Source organism: Ovis aries, chromosome 2 (genome assembly GCF_016772045.2).
Source record: "Ovis aries strain OAR_USU_Benz2616 breed Rambouillet chromosome 2, ARS-UI_Ramb_v3.0, whole genome shotgun sequence".
NCBI lineage: Eukaryota > Metazoa > Chordata > Mammalia > Artiodactyla > Bovidae > Ovis > Ovis aries.
The window spans coordinates 42954110-42976473 of NC_056055.1; the positions used below are offsets into that span (position 1 = coordinate 42954110).

A 22364-nucleotide genomic window follows, 5' to 3' on the forward strand; every position below is an offset into this window, starting at 1 on the left:
CTCAACTCGACCTGGTTCAACCACTGGGCTACTTGGCAATATGGCAGCCTGCCTGGCTGGCACCAGCCCTCTGTGGTGTAATCTCTGATTCACACTTTGTAGGTAGATAAGGCTGCCCCAGATAGCATCACATCACCAACCCAACCTGCCTGAGTTTTGTAAATGTGGGGAGAGGAGATTCAACCCTGAAACTTAAGGGTGAAGTGAGGGTAGGGGAGAGGAAAGTTCTGGATGGGGCTATCATGAGAAACAATCCATGGGGGCTTTGCCAAGAAGAGGCCCGGGAGTGTGGAAACCCCTAAGTTGTTTGGGGGTGAATGAAGGGATGCCCCCCAACACACATACACACCCCTCGGAGTGGCATACTGAAAGTGATGACTCTAGAAAATTGTACTTAGTGAACTGGGATTGGGTACAAATGAGGCGATACTTTGTGAGAACCGGGGGCAGGGAATAGCTTATATTTTTATTTGGTGGTGGTGGTGAGTGAGTGAACGAGTGTGTGTGTGTCTATGTATTATTCAAAAGTATATAAAAAGGAATAGGAAGGTGGATTCTGGTGAGTGTAGGCAATAACGCGTGGCCCCTCATTCCTGATCCCCTTTTGCTAGTCCAGAATTTGCTTGCTGGAGGTGAGGGTTGTGAACTGCCTTCTCCTGGCCTCCATTGGCTCCCCTTGTGTCCTGGAACAATAAACCTGGGGAAAGTAGGAGGCCTCTGTGTATCCCAAAGACTAGAAATCATCCTGGCAAAAATCTTAACGACTAAGGGAAAATGACTTTCTAAAAGGTGCCATGGGGTTTTAAAAATAGGTCGTAATCCTAAATCTATCCCTAGTGGCTCCTTTTAGCAAACCCGCTCTTTGTGTGGGGAGGAGTGAATTCCCCAGAAGAAGGGGATGGATCTGAGTGACCCTTGGAGCCCTTTGGTCCCAGCAGCCCCTGAGACAGTCTTTAGGGCACACCATCACTCCTCCATCTGTCATCTGCGAAGGCGTGGAACATGTCTGGCCTCATCAGCTTCTCCTAGCATCCTAGCTCTTGAAATTTCACTGCTCCTTTTGCTGGAAAGTTCCCATCCATGCCAGCCATCTCTAATATTTTCCACACTGACCATTTTCACTTCCCTGCAACAACAGAGGTGGGGGCAGGGTTGGGGGCAGTCTCGTGGGGCTCTCCCCAGTTTGCACTAGAGTCTCTAATGGGTTATGCCCGGGCAGAAAGAGTGCAGGTCTTGAGCTTCCTGCATGGGATCCTTAATCCCCATTCTTCATGTGGGCTCTGGAATTGAGGTCTTCCCTGCCACCACCACCCCTGCAGGCCCCCAGGGGTACAGTGCTCCTCAGCCCCCTAATGGGCATGAAAAAACTATGTCTTCCTCTCTGACAAACATACAGGTGGTGAGAAGCAAGGTTTCTGAGCAATCTTACTAAGGAGGTAATGTAAACAGATCATGGCCACAAAGTGGCAAATAAGAATAAGAGAATACAGTGTTCTAGATGGTGCTGCCTACTCAGCAGAATATGGGGTCGCTTACTGAGATCCTGCTCCGCTCTCAAGGTCTCTGGACAAAGAACAAACATAATCTCTGGGCTTTTGGAATGTTATTCCTTGATCTCAGGCACCCCACCCTGCTCTTATGGTCTCCTCCTCCATCCATTCCTAGGGGTCTTCAAGACTCTACAACCCTCTAATGCCATCATTCCTCCAGTTATGTTCTCTTATTTGTGTGGAGCATGATCCACACAACTAGCCCTCCGAGCAGTTTCCCATGAGGCCTGCCCAGGGCCTGCCGTCATCTTCACTTTGAACTGTTCACAGTGGCATCACCTCCAACCAGAAACTGATGCTCTTTTCTGATCCAGCCAACAACAGACTTGAGTCCCCTCTGGGGTCACCCACTGGGTTTCTAGTGACAGGCTCAAGAATGCTTCCATTTCTCAGCTCCCTGGAGGAGAAGTGTCTGACACTGCTGAGGCTGGGGAGGACAGCCTAGCCCTGCATGAGGGAAGTTACCCTTATCTGCAGGCCTGCATTCTGGTCCACCTCAGGGGTTGACCACTTACCCAGAAGTCATCAGGTCCCTGTCTCCACCAAAGGGAAAGAGATTAGACAGAACTGGGCCTCCAGGAACGTTGGCTTCTTCTCAACAAAGGCTGCAAGAGCTCTGGCACTTTTACTCCTGAGCGCTTTGCTCATCCAGGTGGTCCAGGCACCCAGAGATCTTCCATTCTTCCTTGTTCCCTTTCCCCTACTGCTTAGGAAGGTCAGGCCCTCTGAGCAGGAAAGAAAATTTTCCTGCTCCTGTATGACCTTCGGGTGTTAAGGAAAGCTTACTTAGGGGCACTTGTTACTCAGGTCTCCGTCCTGAAAATTGAGAGGCAGTTTGATAACCCAGCAGCTACTCTAGCTGTGCCCCTGGGGCCCTTAACTTGTTTTGTAGTCATCATCCATCCTTGATCTGAACCCAGCTCTGCCACTTTCTTGCAGTGTGACTGTCAACAAGTTTCTTGGTCTCTCTGGACACCGCTTGCCTCCTGTCTGATCATTACTGTTGTGGGGTTCAAGTGAGGTGATGTGTACGATGCCTGACTCAGTGTGGGTGCAACATAAACGCTACTTATCTTGCTTGCTCCTTGCCCCACCCTCTTTCCCCATCCTCCAAACCCAGATGCGAGAAAAGAGGCATCTGGCTCCACCAGGGATCGGTACATGGATCCAAACACAACCAGAGGAACGTGCAGTCCTCAAAGCCACTCCCAACCCCAGCCATCCACGGGACATCTGTATTCTGAAAATGGGTCCTCTCCACCCCACCCCCGCAATCCACCCAGAGAACTCGAGTCCTGGCCCCTCTTGGCCGCAGTTGCTGCTCATTGTTGCCATTTCCTGCCCTGGTTCCTGACCCCTTCCCTGGTCCTTTTGTCTCTCTCACTTAGAAGGGTGGATGTAACACCTTCCTGATCCAGTATCATCTGCAAAGTTAATTAATGTGTCATCAGGTTGTTGCCTGCTTCCTGATCCTTATCAGGGATTTAAATAAAACGCAGCAGCCCCAGCTCTTCCCGGACCATCCCTCACCCTGGATCTGAGACTTGGTCTTAGTCATCAGTCCTTGACCTCAGCCTTCTGGCCAGTTCTCAGCTTCCAGCCCCAGGGCTGTTGGTGCTGCCCCTGCCCCACCCTAGTTTGGGAACAGAAGTGCCATCCAGGGCTTTAATGACAATGATGTTCTTGAGGGAATCAGGGTTGCCAGGGCCTTTACCTCATCCCACCCCCTTGGGCAGGTTCCCCTAGGTCTGTAGAATCATAAGGGACTTTGGAGAAAGAAATGGCAATCTGCTCCGCTATTCTCACCTGGGAAATCCCATGGACAGAGGAACATGGCGGGCTACTGTCCATGGGGTTGGACATGACTTATCGACTAAACAACAAAACAACAAAGGGACTTTGAGAGGCTATTTAGGCCAACACACTCCTTTTCAAGTGTGGAAGAGGTCATGATTTGTCCAAGATCATATATATCCAGTAAAAGCAAAGTCAGGATTTCAGATCCAGACTCTTGGCAGATGGTCTCATAAAAGGGTGCTAATTGCTTCACTTATTTAATAAATATTTGTGGAAGGATATAGCCGTGAACAAAAGAAAAAGTCCCTCTGTTCTCAAAGATTCTCTTCTCCAGGGAAGAAACGGGTAAAAAACAAACAAGGAAATACATGTTGTGTCAGATTGTGATATGTGTCACAGAGAAGAAGGGTAAGAAGAATGACGAGTGTTGGGGAGCTGATTATAATACTATATAGGGTGCAGGACTTCCCTGGTGGTCCAGTGGTAAAGAATCTGCCTTTCAATGCAGGAGATCCCTGGTTGGGGAACTAAGATCCCACATGCCAGGGGGCTTACCGAGCCCTCGCTCCACAACTAGAGAGACTGCATACTGCAATGAAAGATTCCTCAAGCTCCAACTAAGACTTGACATAGCCAAAAATAAATATATTTTAAAAATATACTGTAGGGTGGTCCAGGACAACCAAAAAGGGAAGGGGCCTTTGTGCACAGATGCAGGAAATGATGGAGCTGGACACACAGGGACCTCTGGGCATTAGCTCTCCGGGCAAAGGAGATGGCAAGTGTAAAGGTCCTAATGATGGTATTCTTAGAGTATTAAAGGAATCACATGGAGCCAGAGTGACTGGAAAGAAGCCAGGGAAGGAGTCAGCCATAGGAAGAAGTCAGAGAGGTAGTGTGGGGACCAGATCACAGAGAAAGCAAACCCATTCTGAAAACTGATGGTCAGAGAGAGCCCCGTCCCCCCATCAAGCGTCTGGGGAGAACACTGACCTGTGCCTGGATGCCCCCTCTCTCCCCCTCTCCTTTCACCCTTCAAACCCCCTTCCTCTGCTTGGCCTCCTCACCCCCTTACTGCAGTCTTCTTTACCCTTCTTCCACATCCTCTCAGAGGCCACTGATGATTCCTAGACTCTAGATTGTCCAAGGAGAGACAGAGCTGCCTCCTTTGAGAACCACAGCCTGAAAACCCTTTCTCCTCCTGTTGCCATTTGCCTTGATGCCAAGTCCCTAATAAGATGGATGACTCTTCCTGCTATCCAACCTCAGAATGGGAATTTCCCTTGGCCTCATCTCTGAGGAACTGCTGCAAAGGCAGCCGCCTCCTTCATCTGTGGCTGGATTGGCCATGTTTCCTGCCTTGGCAAAGAGCTGGTGGATGGCCGCTTTTCTCCAGTAGGGTCATATTCTCATCCCGTCTCAGCCCTCATCTTATAAGATGGAACATTCCTGAAATCACTTCATCTGCAGTCTTCCTGGCATAAGCTCCATTTCCCTGGATTTTTGCAAATCTTGGAGCATCATTTCTATACACTCATCGGAGCAGTTTCATTCTGGAGAAGAAAAAATGTCTTCCCTTGCCTTTTTTTGGGTCTTCCACTTCATGTCTTTCCAAAAGCCCCCATCAATCTCCATCTTTCTGTGGCAACTTGGCATCATCCAGAGTTTCTTTGCATCTAATTAATTTATCCATTAATTTAGTGAAACCATATCAAAGCAGATCCAGTGCTGCCCCTTCGAGGGGAGGGGCAGCAGCAGTACAAAGACAAACAAGCCCAGGGCAAAGTTCCTGCCCTCAAGGATCTTCCATTCTGTCAAGGGCGAGGCAGACACGTAAACAGACCATGTCCGTAAATTGGGCCTCTTTTCACGTGCGCTTTCCAGGTGGCATTGGTGGTAAAGACCCTGCCTGCCAATGCAGAAGAGAGAAAAGACATGGGTTCAATCCCCTGGAGGAGGGCATGGCAACCTACTCCAGCATTCTTGCCTAGAAAATCCCACGGACAGAGGAGCCTGGTGGGCTACAGTCTACAGGCTCACAGAGTCAGACATGACTGAAGAGTCTTAGCACACATGCCGTGTGATGGTAATGCCTGATAGGAAGGCATCTAAATCAGAGTCCAGTGGGAGGTGGGAGAGGTGGGGGTGGGGTGAGGAAAGCTTCCTGGGGGAACTTAGAGCATCCTCTCCAGACCCCACAATAATAATGAAGCCCCAAAGTCACCAGGAACTTAACTACCTGTCAAGTGCTGTGCTAGATTCTTTTGTGAATTATCTCCCTGGGCTCGAGGTGAAGTGGATCTACCTGGGATGTTCACCTGGTGGCCTATGGGGCTGCTCACTCTTGTCCTTTTCCCGAAGGAGAAAGAGAACATCCTGGTGGCCCACAGGCCCCAGAAAACAACATAGCAGCTTGGCATATCTGGAGCGGGCCCAGCTGGCTTGGTGGAGGTTGTCCAACCCAGATGACACTTCCCTGTATTACATTCTGGTTGCTTCTTCCTACAGGGCAGACTTATCTGGGACTTGGGGAGGGGGTAGGATGGGGACTCCAGATTCTTCTTGGTCCATGCAGAGCATCCTTTCTGCTCTTCTCCTTAGCTGTTTCTCAGCTCAGGGCCTGAGATGGTCAGCTGGGAGCCAAGGCCACACCACGCCCTCTTTCTTCTGATGCTCAGAGTTCTGCTTCTACAATTCCAGGGGCTTTTCTGGTGGCTTAGATGATAAAGAATGTGCTTGCAATGTGGGAGACCCAGGTTCAATCCCTGGGTTGGGAAGATCCCCTGGAAGAGGGCATGGCAACCCACTCCAGTATTCTTGCCTGGAGAATCCATGGATAGAGGAGCCTGGCAGGCTACAGTTTGTGGGGTGGCAAAAGATTTGGACACTACTGAGTGACTAACACACTTCCACAATTCCAACCAGGGACAGACCTCTGCCTTCCCCCTATCAGCCCACCCACCTGCTTCTCCTTTGCTGCTGTTGGAAGAGCTCAGATCTCTCAGCCAAAAGACCAAAGGCACTCCGATAAAGTGAAAAAAAAGCCAAGTAAATTTGAGGAAAAAATTATTTATTAACGACTTGCACTTTCAGATATTTTAGAGTATTATAAGCACTGATAATTCACTATTCTTATAGAAAAAGACATATGTCAAGAAAACAAATAGAAAAATAAAATTTAACCATTGATAAGAATTGTTTAAAAAAGACCAAAGGCATAGCTTCAGCCCCAGAATTGCCTTTCTGTGTTAGACCATATGTCAACCTCATAATTTGGCTGAGTCTCTGTTTTCCCATCTGTACAATGGGGTTAATGCCCCTACTCTCCACCAGGCTGTTGAGCGGATCTGCTGCATTGTAAAATTGTGATAAAGAGCTCTTCTGTCCCAAAAGCTTGAAGAAGACTGCTGGGGGATACTTTTCTCCTTCTACAGGTGAATATTCTGGGCAGATGTTCCCAAGAGATCTAGGAGCTAGGTCTGAATTCTTCCTACTAGATCATGTGAAAAAACCACACAGGGTCCAGGTGACAAGCTCAAGCATGGTCCCTGCTTCACCATTAGAAACTGTACCTTCTGGGTCGTGGGGTGCGGAAATCTACATCCAATGAGAATCTGTATTGTCAAACCATTGTTCACCTCTGGGCCCCACTGCATCAGGAGTTAGGACATCTGGCTACTGGTATTGATTCTGAGATTAGGACAAAACTGTATGATGTTTGCAAAGTCGGTGTCCCCCTCATATCACTTCCAGCTGTGATCTTCTGGGAACGGCAGGCTGGGTCTTATGGGTCCACACAAGACCCAGGCCTCCATCTCAGCAGGGAGAGCTGAGCCAGGGCTGCGCCACTGCAGGTTGAGGGAGAGGCCTCTGCTCTTGTCCTCCTGGGCCCTAGCTTAATGATCCTGCTTCCTTCTGCTCAAAAGCTCCGGCCTCTCTCCAGCCCTGTGCTGGCTCCCTGGGGCCTCTGTTCCCTGACTATAGTTCCTTCTGGCCTGAGTCTGTACTGGGGGAGTGTTCTGGGGCTGTGATTATTTGGGGAATGTGTTTCTTAACCCTCTTCCCCATGTGGGCTTCCTAAGTCATTTCAGTCATGTCCAACTTTGTGTGACCATATGGGCTGTCGCCCACCAGGCTCCTCTGTCCATGGGATTCTCCAGGCAAGAATACTGGAGTGGGTTGCCATGCCCTCCTCCAGGGGATTTTCCCCACGAGGGATCAAGTCCGTGTCTCCTGCGTCTCCAGCATTGGCAGGCGGGTTCTTTATCCCTAGTGCCACCCAGGAAACCCTTTGTCCCCCCTTATTTGCCTGCAAAGTGTATAGAAACTGGTGTGGAGTGAGGTCCCCTGGTTTGGGGTTCCAGTCAGTCTAAATGCTCTCAGAGAGGCCTGAGATGCGTGAATGGGTCAGCCTCCCACCTGTGGACTGGAAGGCCCCAGAGAGTGGCTGGTTCCTGAGGGAGCCACTGCCTTGATGAGGGAGCAGGAGGGCTCAAGAGCTCTGCCTCTGGGTCTCCATCCTGAAGACTCACACTGCTGGGAGTCCTCCATGGCTAGATTTTTAGTCCCAAAGCCACCACCTGAGCCTCTGCCTCTGCTGCCAGGACCTCGTCCCAAGAAAGGCCTCCCAGGGAGTTCTGGAACCTCATTCCTTCTTCCGAACCCCAAAACCCAAGTGTGCTCCTCCCCATCCTCCTCCTCGGTAGGCTGCCAGCAGCCCCTCCCGGCCAGGCCGGGCCGGCACACCCTGTCTCCCTTATCTCCAACATCACCTATTTATTCTAACCCCTCACCCCACTGGAGCGTCTGCTGGGTTTCCCAACCACCCCTGGGTCAGGCCTGTGTCGGATGGGTTGAGTCATTACCTCCATCTCCTCCCCAGTCCTCCCAGGTCGCAGGGCTTGGTCTGGTTTAGCAGGCTGGGAGGGAAGACACATCCTTTCCATGAAAGTAGAAGAGGCCTCCCAGGACAAGGATTTCCCTGAGATTCAGCCTAACTTTGTCTTCCCTGGCACAGTCCCTGGTGGGCCTTCCTAGGTCACCCCCGTGAACCGCCTCCATCACCCCCTGGACCACCCAGTAGCTTGTCTGAGTATTCCTCCTGCCCATTTCCCCTGGCAGTACCTCCTCCAAGTATTCAGGGCAACTTGGACACAGCAACCAACTCAACTCTCTGGGCCTCAGATGACACATCTCTGAAATGAGGATAATGATGCCTCACCTGCCTCAGGCAGGACACTGGCCAGCCCACTTTCCAAGATCCTCTTTGGTTCTCTCAGGTCTGCTTGTTCTCTGCTCTTTCTTACCCCTGTACTGAGAACAACACCTCTTCTGCATCCATTTGGGTTTCTTAGCTCACTTTGCCCCTTGCTCTGGGGACTAGCTCTCTCCCATCCACAACCCCCTACCCTCCAGTCTCCGATGATTTTCTTATAGGAATCTCCAAATCCCATAAAATCCCTGAGAACAGGCCTCCAGACCCACCGGCCTCCCCACAGAGGCTCAGGTCACCACTTCCCTCTGCATTGCCCCCGCCTCATCTAGGGAAACCCAGAGGTTACAAAGCAAGGCCTAGTTTTCCTCTGGGAACAAGAAGAGGGTTCTGCTGTCTGTTCACACAGCATCTGGCGGGGACCTCAGCAGTCCCTTCTGTGTGCAGCCCTGGGGGCACAGCTCTTATCTTTATACGCTTGCCCTGCACACTTGCTCACAGGCGCCCCACTCCATTGTCCCGCAAGCAGTCTCTCCTGCCCTCCCTTCCCTCTTCTCGATTTCTCTCTCTGTTCTGTGCTCCAAGAACACGCCCTCCCAACCCACCAATCCTACACACGCCACTGTGCTCTACAAGCTTCAGCTCCAGAATTTCCCAGTTCTCTGCTTGCTCCTCCACCGCATCCCCTCCAACTCCACCCTCAAAAGGGTGGGCCCCAAGACAGAGACACCTCAGTTTCTCTCAGCCTGCCTTCATCAGAGGGGGTCTTTGCAGGCCCCTCAACTTTCTTTCCCCCTGAGAAAAAGCAGCTCAAGGTCCCCAGCAGCCTGGGGAAGCCCCTCCCCAGCATCTGGTAAAGGACAAGAAGGAAGAACTGTAGGTTCTTTTCCCTAAAACTCCTAGATTTTGTACCAAAATGCAGGGTGTGCTCCTGTTTGCATTTTTTTTTTTTTGTTTCCTTTCTGAAAATAACCATGAAACTATCATTTCCTCCCACTGCCTTTTCCCTATCTTATTTGGATTAGCAGCACAGTTCCTGAGAGAGGTGGTTTGGAGCCACTGACAACCTCCTTCTCTGACCTGGGTCTGGTGCACTCACAGGTGGCTTTCGAGCAGGGACTGGGTCCCACAGGTTGGAGCAAAGGAGCCCCAAGGCTGGGCACAGTGGGTCCAGGAGACCACCACACCCCACCTCCCTCCACCAAAAAACCAATCAGGGACTTTCAGGGAACTAGTTTTCTGTCCAACCTTGAGGCCTTGACCCCAATGTGGCAAATACCTGGAAGAACTCTGTCCTCTGCTGTAGCTCTTGGGTGTGGGGAAGGGGCCAGCAACTCAACCCCCACTTCTTCCCCCACTTAACCCAGGCTGACCAGATTGGAGGCTGCTGTGGTTGCAGACTCTCAAAGTAGTAAGGGGGGCAGAGGGATCAACACAGAGGCATCCATATTTATGCAAGAAGGAAAATGGGGTCCATGCTGGGGAATATATTTCTCTTTTTCTATTTCATTTTCACGCAATATACCTCCTCCAGTTCAATCATTCTGGGCACTCATACAGTTGCACGAACCAAGCCTCTAAAGATGCTGCATCCAGGGTTGTGGGAGACAGATCAGAGAGGCCCCAGGAGGAACCCTGCCACTCACTGCATCAGAGCGCCCTCAGGGTCCAGCCCCTGACTTTTCCATGGCTTGCTTGAGAAACTGGGTTTGGCCCCCTCCCCTATCCCTCAGCCCTTGCTGTGAAGAGATGCTGGCCCCAAAGGTATGAAGTCTTCTGTGACACCTCAGAGAAGTCCAGAAGCTATGGCTTTGGTAGAAGGAGGGCAGTTAGACACAGAGGGGTTGAAGAGCTTTGTCTTGAAGGGTGCCGCAACCCAAAGGTTCTGGTTCAGCTCCCAGACTCCAGCCCTCCATGCCCGCATCCACCTGCCTTTACTTCTGGTTGAAGACCACCCTGAGGGAGGGTCCATGGGGCCCGGGAAGTTGCAGTTCCACATGAGACAAGGGGTGGGCACAGGAGGGTCTAAGACCTGTCCTGCACACAGATCTTGTCCTAGCTCTGCAGGGTTTTTTTGGGGGGTGTGCCCCCAGTTCCCTCCTCATACTCACTTAGTCTCCCTTCCCTCCCCACGTGCCTTCTTTGGGGACCCTTTCCTGATCAGTCCAGAGGTACCACTGGCCAGGACTTGGGGGGCAGCTGGCCTGGCCTCAGGGGCATCACTGGTTCTTTCTCTACAGCTACGAGCCCCGCTTGACATCTCTGCTCATGCTGGGTACCACCTTCTCAGTGTGACCAGATTTATCCTGTAGTAATGGTGTCTGCCCCATCTAATCCCTCTGGGTCACCCTAGAGCAATGGGGACTCATTCCTTCCTTTGAGAGCCCTTGCCTGCCTGAAAGGCAGAAGCCTTGATGTGGTGAACTCCTCCTCCACTCCCCAAGTCCTTCCAAACACATCCACCCCATGCACCCTCAGTCCTGCCCCTTCATCCCTAGTGGGACCCTCCTCCTCCCCCACTCCCTGTGCCAGGCTGAGCTGCTGGGCTATTTGGGGCTCTGACCAGCCCTGTGGTGTAATCAGTGCCCCGGGATAATTGCCACCTGCTCTGCCGGTGTCTGGGGGCTGTCTCGGCCACAGCAGCAGGGGGCGGACACTGGGCAGCCAGGCCTAGAGTGAGGTCAGACTGGGGCAGTCCTCCCCACCCTACTCCCCATATCTGCTCCTCACCACCCACAGGACCTGCAAGGATTCCCCAGGAAAGCCATGCTCTCCTGGGGGCTGTGCCCTCCTGGGATGCCCTGTGGTTTCAGCTGGGAACTGGTAGCCATCCCAGCCAGGGGGTAAAAGTCCAGAGGCTACTCCATTACCCACAATCAACTCCAAGAATATCTCCACCCCGCCATATTGCCCCCAGTGAGCACCCCTCCCCAAGCTGTAAGCTGACCCCTGGACAATGCCATGTCTGGAGAACATGCTTTGCAGCTAGGACTTCCTTGTGACCTTCAGCAAGACTTTCCTGTGATCAAGCCCTTCAAGCCTCATCGTCCTCCTTCAGGGAGGAGCCTAAGGGGACATGTGAGACTGAGTCCCCCATAAATGCCGGCTCCCTGCCCTCCTGCTACTTTTACACAAGGGGCTGAAACAACCTTTTGTTCTCATTTGGCCGGCACTTTGACCTTGGGGAATCGGTTCAGCTCCGGTTTCCCCATTGATGAAAAGGAGATAATCAGAGGAGCTGCCTTAACAAGTTACTGTGAAAAAGACGCTATCTAATGCATGCCAAATGCTTAACCCAGTATCAATAAGTGCCAGTGGTAGTTGTTATTATGGGGAACTTCAGAAGGCCAGAGAATGGGGCTGGGGAACACTTAGAGGCCAGTGCTAAGACACTCAGAAGAGCAAAGCCTGAAGAGACAGGCCAGGGCTGATGGGGCAAACCACACAGTGACCACAGCACCCAAGCACCCCCAGTTTCAGTGATGCCCCTGGGGGCAGAGAGTAAGAAAACCTGGCCTTCTTCCTCTTTCAGTCCCATTTGCTCTAAGATGGCACATATATACACATGTATATATACATATACATGTGTATATATATATATATGCTTCTTGAGATCAGTGGACACCAGACACCTGTGGATTTCTTCTTTTTTTTGCTTAACTTTTTATTGAAGTATAGTCGATTTACCATGTTGTGCCAATCTCTGCCATACAGCAAAGTGACTCAGTTATACACATATATACATTCTTTTTTTTAACATGCTTTTCCATTATGGTTTATCACAAGATATTGAATATAGCCACCTGTGCTATATAGTAGGACCTGGTTGTTTATTCATAAATGTTTTATTTTAAAAGAGAATCAGCAAAATCAAGATGAAGTGCCTTGATCCTGAGAGAGAAGTAAATCTGTTGCTTTTTTCTTTACTGTTAGAGTCCAATGCTAATTCGCCCTGATTCTTGGAATTCTTCACACAGACATCCACAAGTGGCCTCCTAGGCCCACTCAGAGAACCGACTTCCTCCCCAGGTGGTGCAACACTGTGGGGAACAGGCTGCAGCACTGGGCCCAGAGAGCAGGATGCGCAGGGCCAGCCTGTCCCCGACGCAGCGGAGCGCCATCCCTCGCTACTTCCCATCTCCAACCAGGCACAGAGCTCCCATCTCTGGCACCCTGGCAAACAGGCCAGACTGGGAGAATGCCTTAGCTTTCCTGCTCCACCAGTACCACAGCAGGTACCAAGAAGGCCACTTGGGTAGAAGGGTGAGGCCAAAATACTAGATACCTCCCCCTTGGGAATGGAGAGAAAGGGAGCATCCTGAAGAGCAGGGCTTGGAAAGTGGGTACCATCACCACCTGCAGGAACTTCGCAAGACCAGTCTGAGCCCTGAGGACCCCAGACCAAGGCAGTCCTTAGCCCCACCATAGCCCGGGTACCAGCCCCACATCACAGCCATCACAACTCCACCATGCTCTCCCTCATCCTTGACAGCCAGTGCTCCATCCTGGGAGCCGCATCTTCAGGAACTTCCTTTGACTTGATCTTGGTGGACCCATCTGGAGGAACAGGTCACCCAAAGCTACATGGACTGAGGGGAACCATGGGCTCAGTACCCCTCCCACCAGTTCTCTTTCCAGAGGGTTCCTGATACTGTGGGGTAAGCCACTGGGGGCTGCCCAGGCTTGACTTAGCATCCCTTGGACTGATGCCTGGGGCATATGTTGTCCAGGGGGGATTGTTTTCCCTCCTGGTGTGCTCTCTCTCTCTCACTCGCATCTCCTCCCTGGCTTCTGTGAGCTAATCAGGGAGCAGGAGGGGGAGGAGGGGGATGCTGCTTGCCTTCCCCGTTATCTGCAGCAATCCACGGTGACTAATGCTCCCAGTTGGTAAAAAGGCAGTGTAATCAAAACACTTTTTTTTTTTAGTCCTTAAAGTTAGTCATTCTCCCAGAGTGGAGGAGAAAAAAAAAAAAGCCCACAGCAGGCACCATGAAATGCAAGCTGAGAGACTCATGCTGCAGATGGAACTAAAGCATTGGCCGTAGCAGCTCCAGTGTGGGTCTGAGGCTCAGTCTCTCCTCCCCTGGACCCTTGGCTAGACTTCCCCCACACCCTCATTTGTTCTTGCTTTCCTCTATATCTGGGCTGTCTGATCCCTAAAGGACTCCCATGCCAAGTTGGGATCTGCCCTTTCCTCTCACCCTACCAGGTGCTGCCACCTTCTGGTCACCCCAAAGTGGAGGAAGCATGTAAAAGCTCTCAGGCTGAGGCTGAGGCTGAATGTCAGCTTCTTGTTAGTTAGGTGCCTGGTCATGTGCTGCCCCTCCTTTCACCCCAACCCAGCCATAGGTCAGGTTGCCCATGTTAGAATCTCCATTTCACTACTTACTGACTGTACTTCAGGTGGACAATAACAACAGTACCTACCTCGTAGGGTTGTTGTGAAGATTAAACGGGTAAGGGGTGGGGGTGGGGGTGCTTCCCTGGTGGCTCAATAGTAAAGAATCTGCCTGCCAATGCACGAGACACAGGTTTGATCCCTGATCCGGGAAGATCCCATGTGTCTTGGAGCAACTAAGCCCATGTACCACAACTACCAAGTCTGTGTTCTGGAACCCAGGAACCATGACTGCTGAAGCCCGAGTTCGCTAGAGCCCAGACTTTACAATGAAGAGTAGCCCCCACTCTCCAAAACTAGAGAAAAGCCCAAGCAACAACAAAGACCCAGCAGTCAAAAATAAAGTAAATAATTTTTTTTAAGATTAAATGGGAACTGCTTATAATAGTGCCTGGCATATCATGATTGCTCAATTAACTCATAAAAATAATAACAACAACATAATAATAAAGTGGAATGTATACCATCATATTCCCCTTACTCATCCATGGCAGACATTGCTAGTCAACCAATAGGAAGAATTTCCCCACCAATAGGAAGATTCCCCAGAATCCTCAGCACAGCACTCCAGCACTCCCTAGACTTCTGTGTGGGGAAGCTGGGGGAGGGTGTATATGACAAACTCAGAGATGAGGGTTAACAGGGAGCAGCTGCTTACCAACTACGGCATGAAAAACTCCAACGAGAAGTCAGGTGGTGAAGCTAGTTCTGCTGCTGCTTCATTCGTGCTCATGCTCATTCGCAACCAACTCGGTGACTCCACGGACTGTAGCCCACCAGGCTCCACTGTCCGTGGGATTTTCCAGACAAGAATCCTGGAATGGGTTGCCATTTCCTCCTCCAGGGGAATCTTCCAGACCCAGAGAGCAAACCTGCATCTCCTGCATTTGCAAGTGGATTCTTTACCACTGAGCCACCAGGAAACCCCTTAAGCTGCTCTCCTTCTGCTTTGTTCCTGCCACCTGAACACTCAGGCTTCTGGGGAGAATGGAGTAGCCACCTGGCTTGAAACCAGAAGCATCTATTGATAGTTCTACCCAAAACCAGTCCACTCTCTGCTTCCACCTAGAAACTGAATTTGCTCATATTCTAGTCCATCCCCCACCCTGAAGGGCCAGGGTCAACCTATATCATGCTGGTTGCATGCATGTGTGCTAAGTCACTTCCGTTGTGTCCAACTCTGTGGGATCTTATGGCCCGTAGCCTGCCAGGCTCCTCTGTCCATGGGATTCTCCAGGCAAGAATACTAGAGCGGGCTGGTTATAGAAGAGCAAGACAAGCTCCCAGCCCTGGGTCTGGAGCCCCTACAGCTGAGTTTCCCCCAACAGTGGGAGGTGTTTGTCCTTCCTTGTGCTCAGTTCCCCATGGATTAATGCCACATGGTATGCCATGCTCATGGAGGGAAGCTCGTGAGTTCATGGGATAGCAGGATGCCTGCCTGAGACCAGCATCCACCCTCAGCCCAGCACGCCTCAAGCTGAGCCAATGAGCCACAGTAGGCAGATGGAGCTCTGCTCAGAGCAGACACTCTCCTTACAGACTCCTGGGAGGCCAGCACTTTTCCCAGTAAAGGTGCAGGCTACATGAAAGTTTTGGGGTCAAAGGTAAGCAGTACAGCCCCAGGGGGGGCCTCAGGCTGAATCCTTTCATTCCAGAAGGTGCGTGTTTTGCTTCATTTCCAGACATTGATGATTCCTCAGACCTATTCACTTCTCTGGGCTTGCCTCTCCCTCCCTGCTCAAGCCCCATCTCATATGCCTCTCCTATTATTCTGTTTCCTGGGGGCCTCTGGAGTCAATAGTTGACTTGGAACCTCAAAATACTAGTGACTTTGGTGATGAGATCCATCCACTCATCTCAAAGAAGGAATCAAGGCCCAGAAAAGAGCTGTGACTTGTCTGAGGTCATCTTGGGGTCAAAGAACCAGAGCGCAGGACTCCTCCAGATTCTTAATCCGGAACTCATCATTCTTGCCCTGCAGGATGTGGTTTCCATCCCACAGCCCTGAAACAGACTTCCCCTGGGATATGGTGGTTGCCTAGGCTAATACTTGGAAGTTCTTTAGCACTGTGGGGCAATAACCAGGGCAGACAGAGTTTGGGGAAATGAGGAAGCAGGTGGGGGAGCCATCCACAGGTGCTGAAATTCCAGGAGGCTCATAAGCACATCACCCTCCGTCCATCCTGGGCGAAGCAGCAAGGACTGTCCCTCCATTTGTCCACTCTACCCTCACTGCCCTTTGGTGACTTCTCTTCCTCTTCTCTGCTCTTCAATGCTGTCCTGCTGCTCACTTTGGCCTGTCTCCTGAGGAGCAACATGGTGATGGAACCAATCTGTGTGATGTGCTTGGGGGCCCACCCTTCACTGGAAAACCTCTGTTGAGTCATATACCCTCAAGAATGGAAACAGAAAATAAAAATGAGAGACTACTCCCTGTGGATGATCTTATGAGCTCCCCTGCTTCCCCTGGTCAAGCCCTCCTCCCTACCCTGGGAGGTCAGAATAAATCAAACATTCCTTGGGGGGGGGAGGGTGGTGTGGATGGGAGAGAGGCTCCAGAGGGAGAAGATACATGTATACTTATAGCTGATTCACAATGATGTATGGCAGAAACCAACACAACTTAGGAGACATAAGAGACTCAGGTTTGACCCCTGAATTGTGAATATTTCTGGAGAAGGGAATGGCAACCCTCTCCAGTTCTTACCTGGAGAATCCTGTGGACAGAGGAACCTGGCAGGCTACAGTCCATTGGGTCACAGAGAGTCGGACACGACTAAAGTGACTTACCACTTAGCACGATTCATGATATACAGCAGAAAAGAACACAATGTTGTAAAGCAATTATCCTCCAATTAAAAAAAATTAAGTCTTTAAAAAAATCATACATTTCCTTGCTCTAGTTCAGGGGTATCCAACCCCCATTAGGGGGGCCACTAATGGACCACTCAGCAGAAGGTGAGCAGCAGGGAGCAAGCAAAGATTCACGTGCGACTCCCCATCACTCACATTACCACTGGAACCATCTGCCCCACCCTACCCCCAGCCATCATCATGGAAAAATTGTCTTCCACAAAACCAGGCCCTGGTGCCAAAAAGATTGGGGACCGCTGTTCTAGTTTACAGGCTTAACTACTCTCCAAGCAGCCCCAGTAACGTTGAAGCCTATGTGAAGGAGGAGAATACCTAGAGGGAAGGCCCTTGGGGCCCCAGCAGTAACCTGTAGCCTCACTGCCTGCTGCTCTCTGTTCTAAGGCAGGGAGTTTCTGGGGGGTAAGGAGACCAGCTTGGCCCAGGACCCCAGGTAACTTAGCAGGAACTAAGGCCCTGAATCTGACTTTGGAAGACCCAAGGCAAATGAGTTGCTTGCCTGAAACTCAGTCCTCTTCTCAGCCAGGATAGGTTCCCACTGCCCGCACCTTCACCAAGCCTCCCTTCGGTCTCACCCAGCCAGCCTGATTTGCCGTCAGGATGTGGCTTACACATTGGCTTCTCCCAGAAGCCTTCACTAAAAACCCATGTGCAGTTTACGGGGGCCCCTTACAGGCTGCCACAATGCCTTGTTCTTTCCCATTATACACTATTATTTAGTTGCCTAACTACCTCTCCCTACAGGGGCTTCCCTGGTGGCTCAAATGGTCAAGAATCTGCCTGCAAAGTGGGAGACCCAGGTTTTATCCCTGGATCAGGAAGATTCCCCTGGAGAAGGGAATGGCTATCCACCCCAGTATTCTTGCTTGGAGAATTCCATGGACAGAGGAGCCTGGCAAACACTTATAACTGCCTAACTGCCAGGTAAGTAGCTCTAGGAGAGCGTAAACACGGGAACTATACTGTTTTTCCATGGTTGTATTCTTGAAGTTAGAGCAGTGCCTGGCACACAGTAGGAGCCCAGTGAATATTTGTTAGCTGAATGAGTAGAAAGAATGGGACAATTCACATCATTTGGGTTCTATAGTGGGGAGCACAGATGGAAGACTGGGAACAACACTTACTCTTCTTCTTCTTCTTCTGTTGAATAAATCCACAGAACATTCCAACCTGAAAAGCACCTATTCTATTTCTATTCACAGTCCTGTGCCATCTTGGAGAAGCAGAAAGATCCATTTATTTCTTTCTTTGTAACAGGTAACTATGTATCCAGTAGAAAATTTTGAAAAGATAAAAAAGTCCATACAGTGAATATAAGTTTCCATCCATCACACTCCCTCCTTCATCCTCCTCCTCTCCCCCTCCCTACCCCAATCCCCAGACAATTAGTTACTGCTACCGTCCCTGGATGAGAAATCTCTTTACAGACTGAAAAACTAAGGCAATCAGCGCTTAAGCAACACGTGTAGTCTGTGGAAGATAATTTTACCAAGCCAGTGTTTAAGGAACAAAACGCACCCAGGGGTCCTCAAGCCCCCGCCACAGCCTGAGTCCTCTGGAGCCCCCAAGCCAACGCTTGAGGGTCGCGGGCCAGGGCAACACCTCGGAAGCAAGCGGCAGCGGAAGGGTTAACGCGCCGCGCGCCCCACCCCCGCCCCCCCGAACGCCTCTTCCGGGCAGAGGGGGCGGGGCTAACGTCACTTCCTGGAGACTGGTTGAATCCGGAAGCGATCTCCCAGGGCTGAGTTGCAGCTGAGGACCCCGGTGGCAGGGCAGGGTTCGGGATCATGAGTTGGTGAGTGAGGCCAGACGGCGGGAACAGCTGGAGCCCCCAGCCCGCAATGCGCTTTGCCCTGCGTCCGTCCGAGTTGTGTCCCTTGGTCCCTGCTGCTCGCGGACCCTTCACCCCGGAGCAGGGCCCGACTGGCCCGGGACCTAGGGTCGTTCAAGGGGCCTTGCTCAGGTGCTTGCCGGCAGGCTTCATCTCTCTGCAGGCCTCACCGGGAGGTGAGGCGTGGGATCCCTTTAGCGTCGGATCTTGGCGTTTGTTTTCTGACTTTGTTCCAAGGAGCCGGTCCCGTCCGTCTTCTCTCGACAACGTGAAGGGAGGGACTCTCCTGTTACCTCCTTTTCTAGATATCCGTTGAGAAATATCTCCTTTTCTCCCTTCGTGAGCGTCTCTCCACCGCTGCCAGGTGGTCCTCACTCTGACAATCTGAGCCCAGTTCACGAATCTAAACCCCTTGCTTTCAGAAGAGTAACCTTTGCCCCACTTAGTCTTCAAGAGACAAACCGTGCTTCTCTTTTAGAAGATGCCAGAATTACACAGCACCCTGTCAGTACAGTATCAGACTAGTTTTCATGGTTTCCAGGGCCATTACCCCCTCTTTGCTTTCCCTGTTAGCATAAGTAAGTGTAAATGTTATGGGAAGGATCAAGCCAAGAGAAGAGAAGGGAGGGAGTCTCAGAGTAGAGTCACAACTAAAGAGCTGGCCGGTGCGTTGCAATGAAACTGTCTGATGATAAACACTTGATATCGTTCAATGGTTGATTTCTTTTGTAAAACTCAATTTGCTTGAAGGACCTTACCCTCGGGCCCAAGAGCCTACATATTCACAACTCCAAACCCCAGGGCATCCAACCAACACAATAGGTGTTGAATAGGTCTGAATGCACGGCTCCTCCCCTCCCCCCCCCCCCCCCCCCCCCCCCCCCCCCGCCAGGGAGGTACAGGATGAATCAATCCTTTTGGAATCCAGGTTCTGTTAGTATAGGTATCATCTTCGCCACTGTCTTCTCAGAGTCTAGTCTGTTTCTTTACCAAAAGTACACGACGATAGCGAGTTATGAATGAACAAAGATGGTAGAATATTCTTCAGGAAGGCTCTTGCAGGCTCGCATTTGGCCATCTGTGGAAACTAAGTTCTGGCCACAAGCAGCTGATGTCATTCAGTGTAAAGGACAGCTCTGTAGTGTAAAAGTAAGCCATTTCTACCTAACCCCCTTGCTTGTTAGATGAAGATTGACAAATATAAGACAATCAGCGCCAGCACGCGGAGGGCAGCCCGGAGCAATCCCCTAACAAGCCCCAGCAGGAGCTGCTCCTTTTCCCTTCACCTTTGCTCCAGGAGGCCGATAGGGGGCTAGAGCCTTAAAAAGCTGATTTTTCCATCTTGTTATAACCTAATCAGTGACGGGCAAAGTGGCAATCCTTCAGTTCCACTTCCTAGAGGAATTGCTTCCTTAAAGGGTCAACCAGGGTCCCCTTTCTTTGTGAGATGGATGTCTTCTTACCTGCTGCATCTTGAATCTTTGGAGTTCTCTTGCCTAATTTCCTCAAAGTGAAAAGCAGACAGTACAAGTGCTTTACATTGCTTAGACTGGCATTTACAATTCTTAAGAGTGAATCTATCTTTTTTTCACAAATCAGGGGAGGAGCAGAGCAGAGACCACTGAAGCCAAAGGATTCTCTAGGTGATCTGAGATGCACTGTTTCCACCTGTCTCACAGAAACCTTTTTTTCCTGAAAAAACTAGTAGCCTATTTCCTAAAGCCTTTCAGGCTGGAGAGAATTGAAATTGACAAGTAACTGTCCAGCCAAAGCTGAGATTTTATCCAGTAGAATTAATTTACCAGTACACACCCGTCTTGGCTCCTCCTTGGACTGAGGGTCACAACCAAAAGGGTAGCTTTGTCCCTCAAAGCTGAGGTTCCTTTCTCTTCCTCCTTAGAGGGCTTCTACGTCATCTCTTGCGTGGACCCTGACCCTCTCTCCCTGAGAGGGGAACAGCACCGGCGCCTGGGCACACAATCACACTCAGTTCCTGGCTCAATGGCTGGCAAGAGGACCAGGGCTGGATCCTTCTGATTCACTCCTGGAGTGGTTTTCCTGCTCCCAGAATGAATCCATCCATTCATCTGCGACTGGAATTCTCAGTGGGGGAAGAGACCAGAGTGACGTAGAGCCGTCATGGGAGGCTGATGCCCAAGGTCAAGTTCACCAAGCACATAGGATATGCCAGCCATCATTGAATAAGGCCTAGGGGCACGCAGCCCTTAGTCCCCAGAGGGCAACCATTGTTCTGGGCTAGACTGGGCTTTCAAAATGTCACAGTGAGAAATGTCCAATATTGGTGCCCTTTGCACACTGTGGACTTTGCATGAAGAGTGAGAGCCCTTTGTTCTCTGCTTCCTCAGTGCATGCAGCCCGCCCACTGCCTGTTTGTTTAGTGGGCCCTTGCTGCCTTCCTGCACCATCCACCGATCTGCCTTTCAGCAAGGTGGCCAAGTGGTGGGCCCTGCTCTGAGGAAGGCATTTGATGTTCACATATCAGATCACAGATCTACCTCTTGGCCCTAAGCCAAATGCTTCTCTTTCCCCTCCTCTTCTCCATCACTCCCTCTCTTCCTGGGTGTGTGTGTGTCTTTATTATGATGTGGAGGAAGGATTAAGTAGTTTTAAGGATAGTGGCTTTAATCTTACTCATCTGTCTTCCTTGGAACCACACACCTTGACAATGATGTTAGGCTTCAACGACAAGGAAAAAGGAGCACTGCTGAAGGAAATCGGCCTGTACCTAGAGGCTCAGGAGTTTGACTCAGAAGACAGGAAATTAAAATCAGCACAAATAGACTTGGTGGGAGTTGGTGTGCTGAGTTCAGGCTCTGGTTCCCTCATTCACAGTGTGGCCTGGTCAGGCACTTGATCTTTCTCCGTCTTGTTTTCTCCATTGTATACTTTCAACTGACACTTTGTCACCCAGATCTGCTGTGAAAAGAATGGAAACCCTGCAGATCTGATTTTTTGTGTTTGTGATTCTTCTGGGCTTTTCTACCTCTCTCTGCCCCCTTAAACATTGGTATTCCTCAGGGAACATCTTTTTCTACACCCTGTTCTCACCCTGTACCCTCCCCATCATCTTCAGGATAAAGCCCTAACTCCGTGCCATGTCTGATAAGGCCCTTCTGGATCTGGATATCCCCCTTCACTCCTGCATCCACGGTTTTCGTGGTCTCTTGTGCCCCTGCTCCTCTCTACCCACTGCCCCTTCTGCCCAAAACGCTTTCCTCCCCGTGCCCTACTATCCTCCAGGCCAGCATCCGCTCATCCTTTGAGTCAGGGCAGGGCTTCCCTGGTGGTCCTGCCTGCCAATGCAGGGGACATGGGTTTGATCCATGGTCCAGGAAGATCCCACATGCTTCAAGGCAACTAAGCCTGTGTGCCACAGCCACTGAGCCTGTGCACCCTAGAGTTCATGCTCTGCAACAAGAGAAAGCACCGACATGAGAAGCCTGTGCAGCCCAACTAGAGGGTAGCCCCGATGCAACAACAAATGCCCAGCCTAGCCAAAAGTAAAAAAAAGTCAGGGCAGGTTTCACCTCCTCTGAGGGTCTTCCCTAAATGGCCCCTGCACACCCTGCCAAGCTGAGTGGGGTGCCCCTCTTCTGGCCCTCATTAGCATCTATACTTGAATTGCTGGCTTTTCAGTCAGCCCACTAGATGATGAGTTATTGAAAACAGTTGTCTCTTGGCCAC

At 50.9% G+C, this 22364-nt stretch overlaps 1 protein-coding gene across 7 annotated transcripts in view; it reads left to right on the forward strand.

The window, feature by feature from the left end:
* Positions 1–18527: 18527 nt before the first annotated feature.
* BIN3 (bridging integrator 3) overlaps positions 18528–22364 on the forward strand; it is a 50781-nt gene continuing 46944 nt past the window's right edge. For all 7 annotated transcript variants that reach the window (XM_060409211.1, XM_060409214.1, XM_060409213.1 and 4 more), the window contains exon 1: positions 18528–18623. In XM_060409211.1, the coding sequence (XP_060265194.1) occupies positions 18616–18623 (8 nt within the window). In that variant the 5' untranslated portion in view covers positions 18528–18615. The remainder of the gene's footprint in view (positions 18624–22364) is intronic.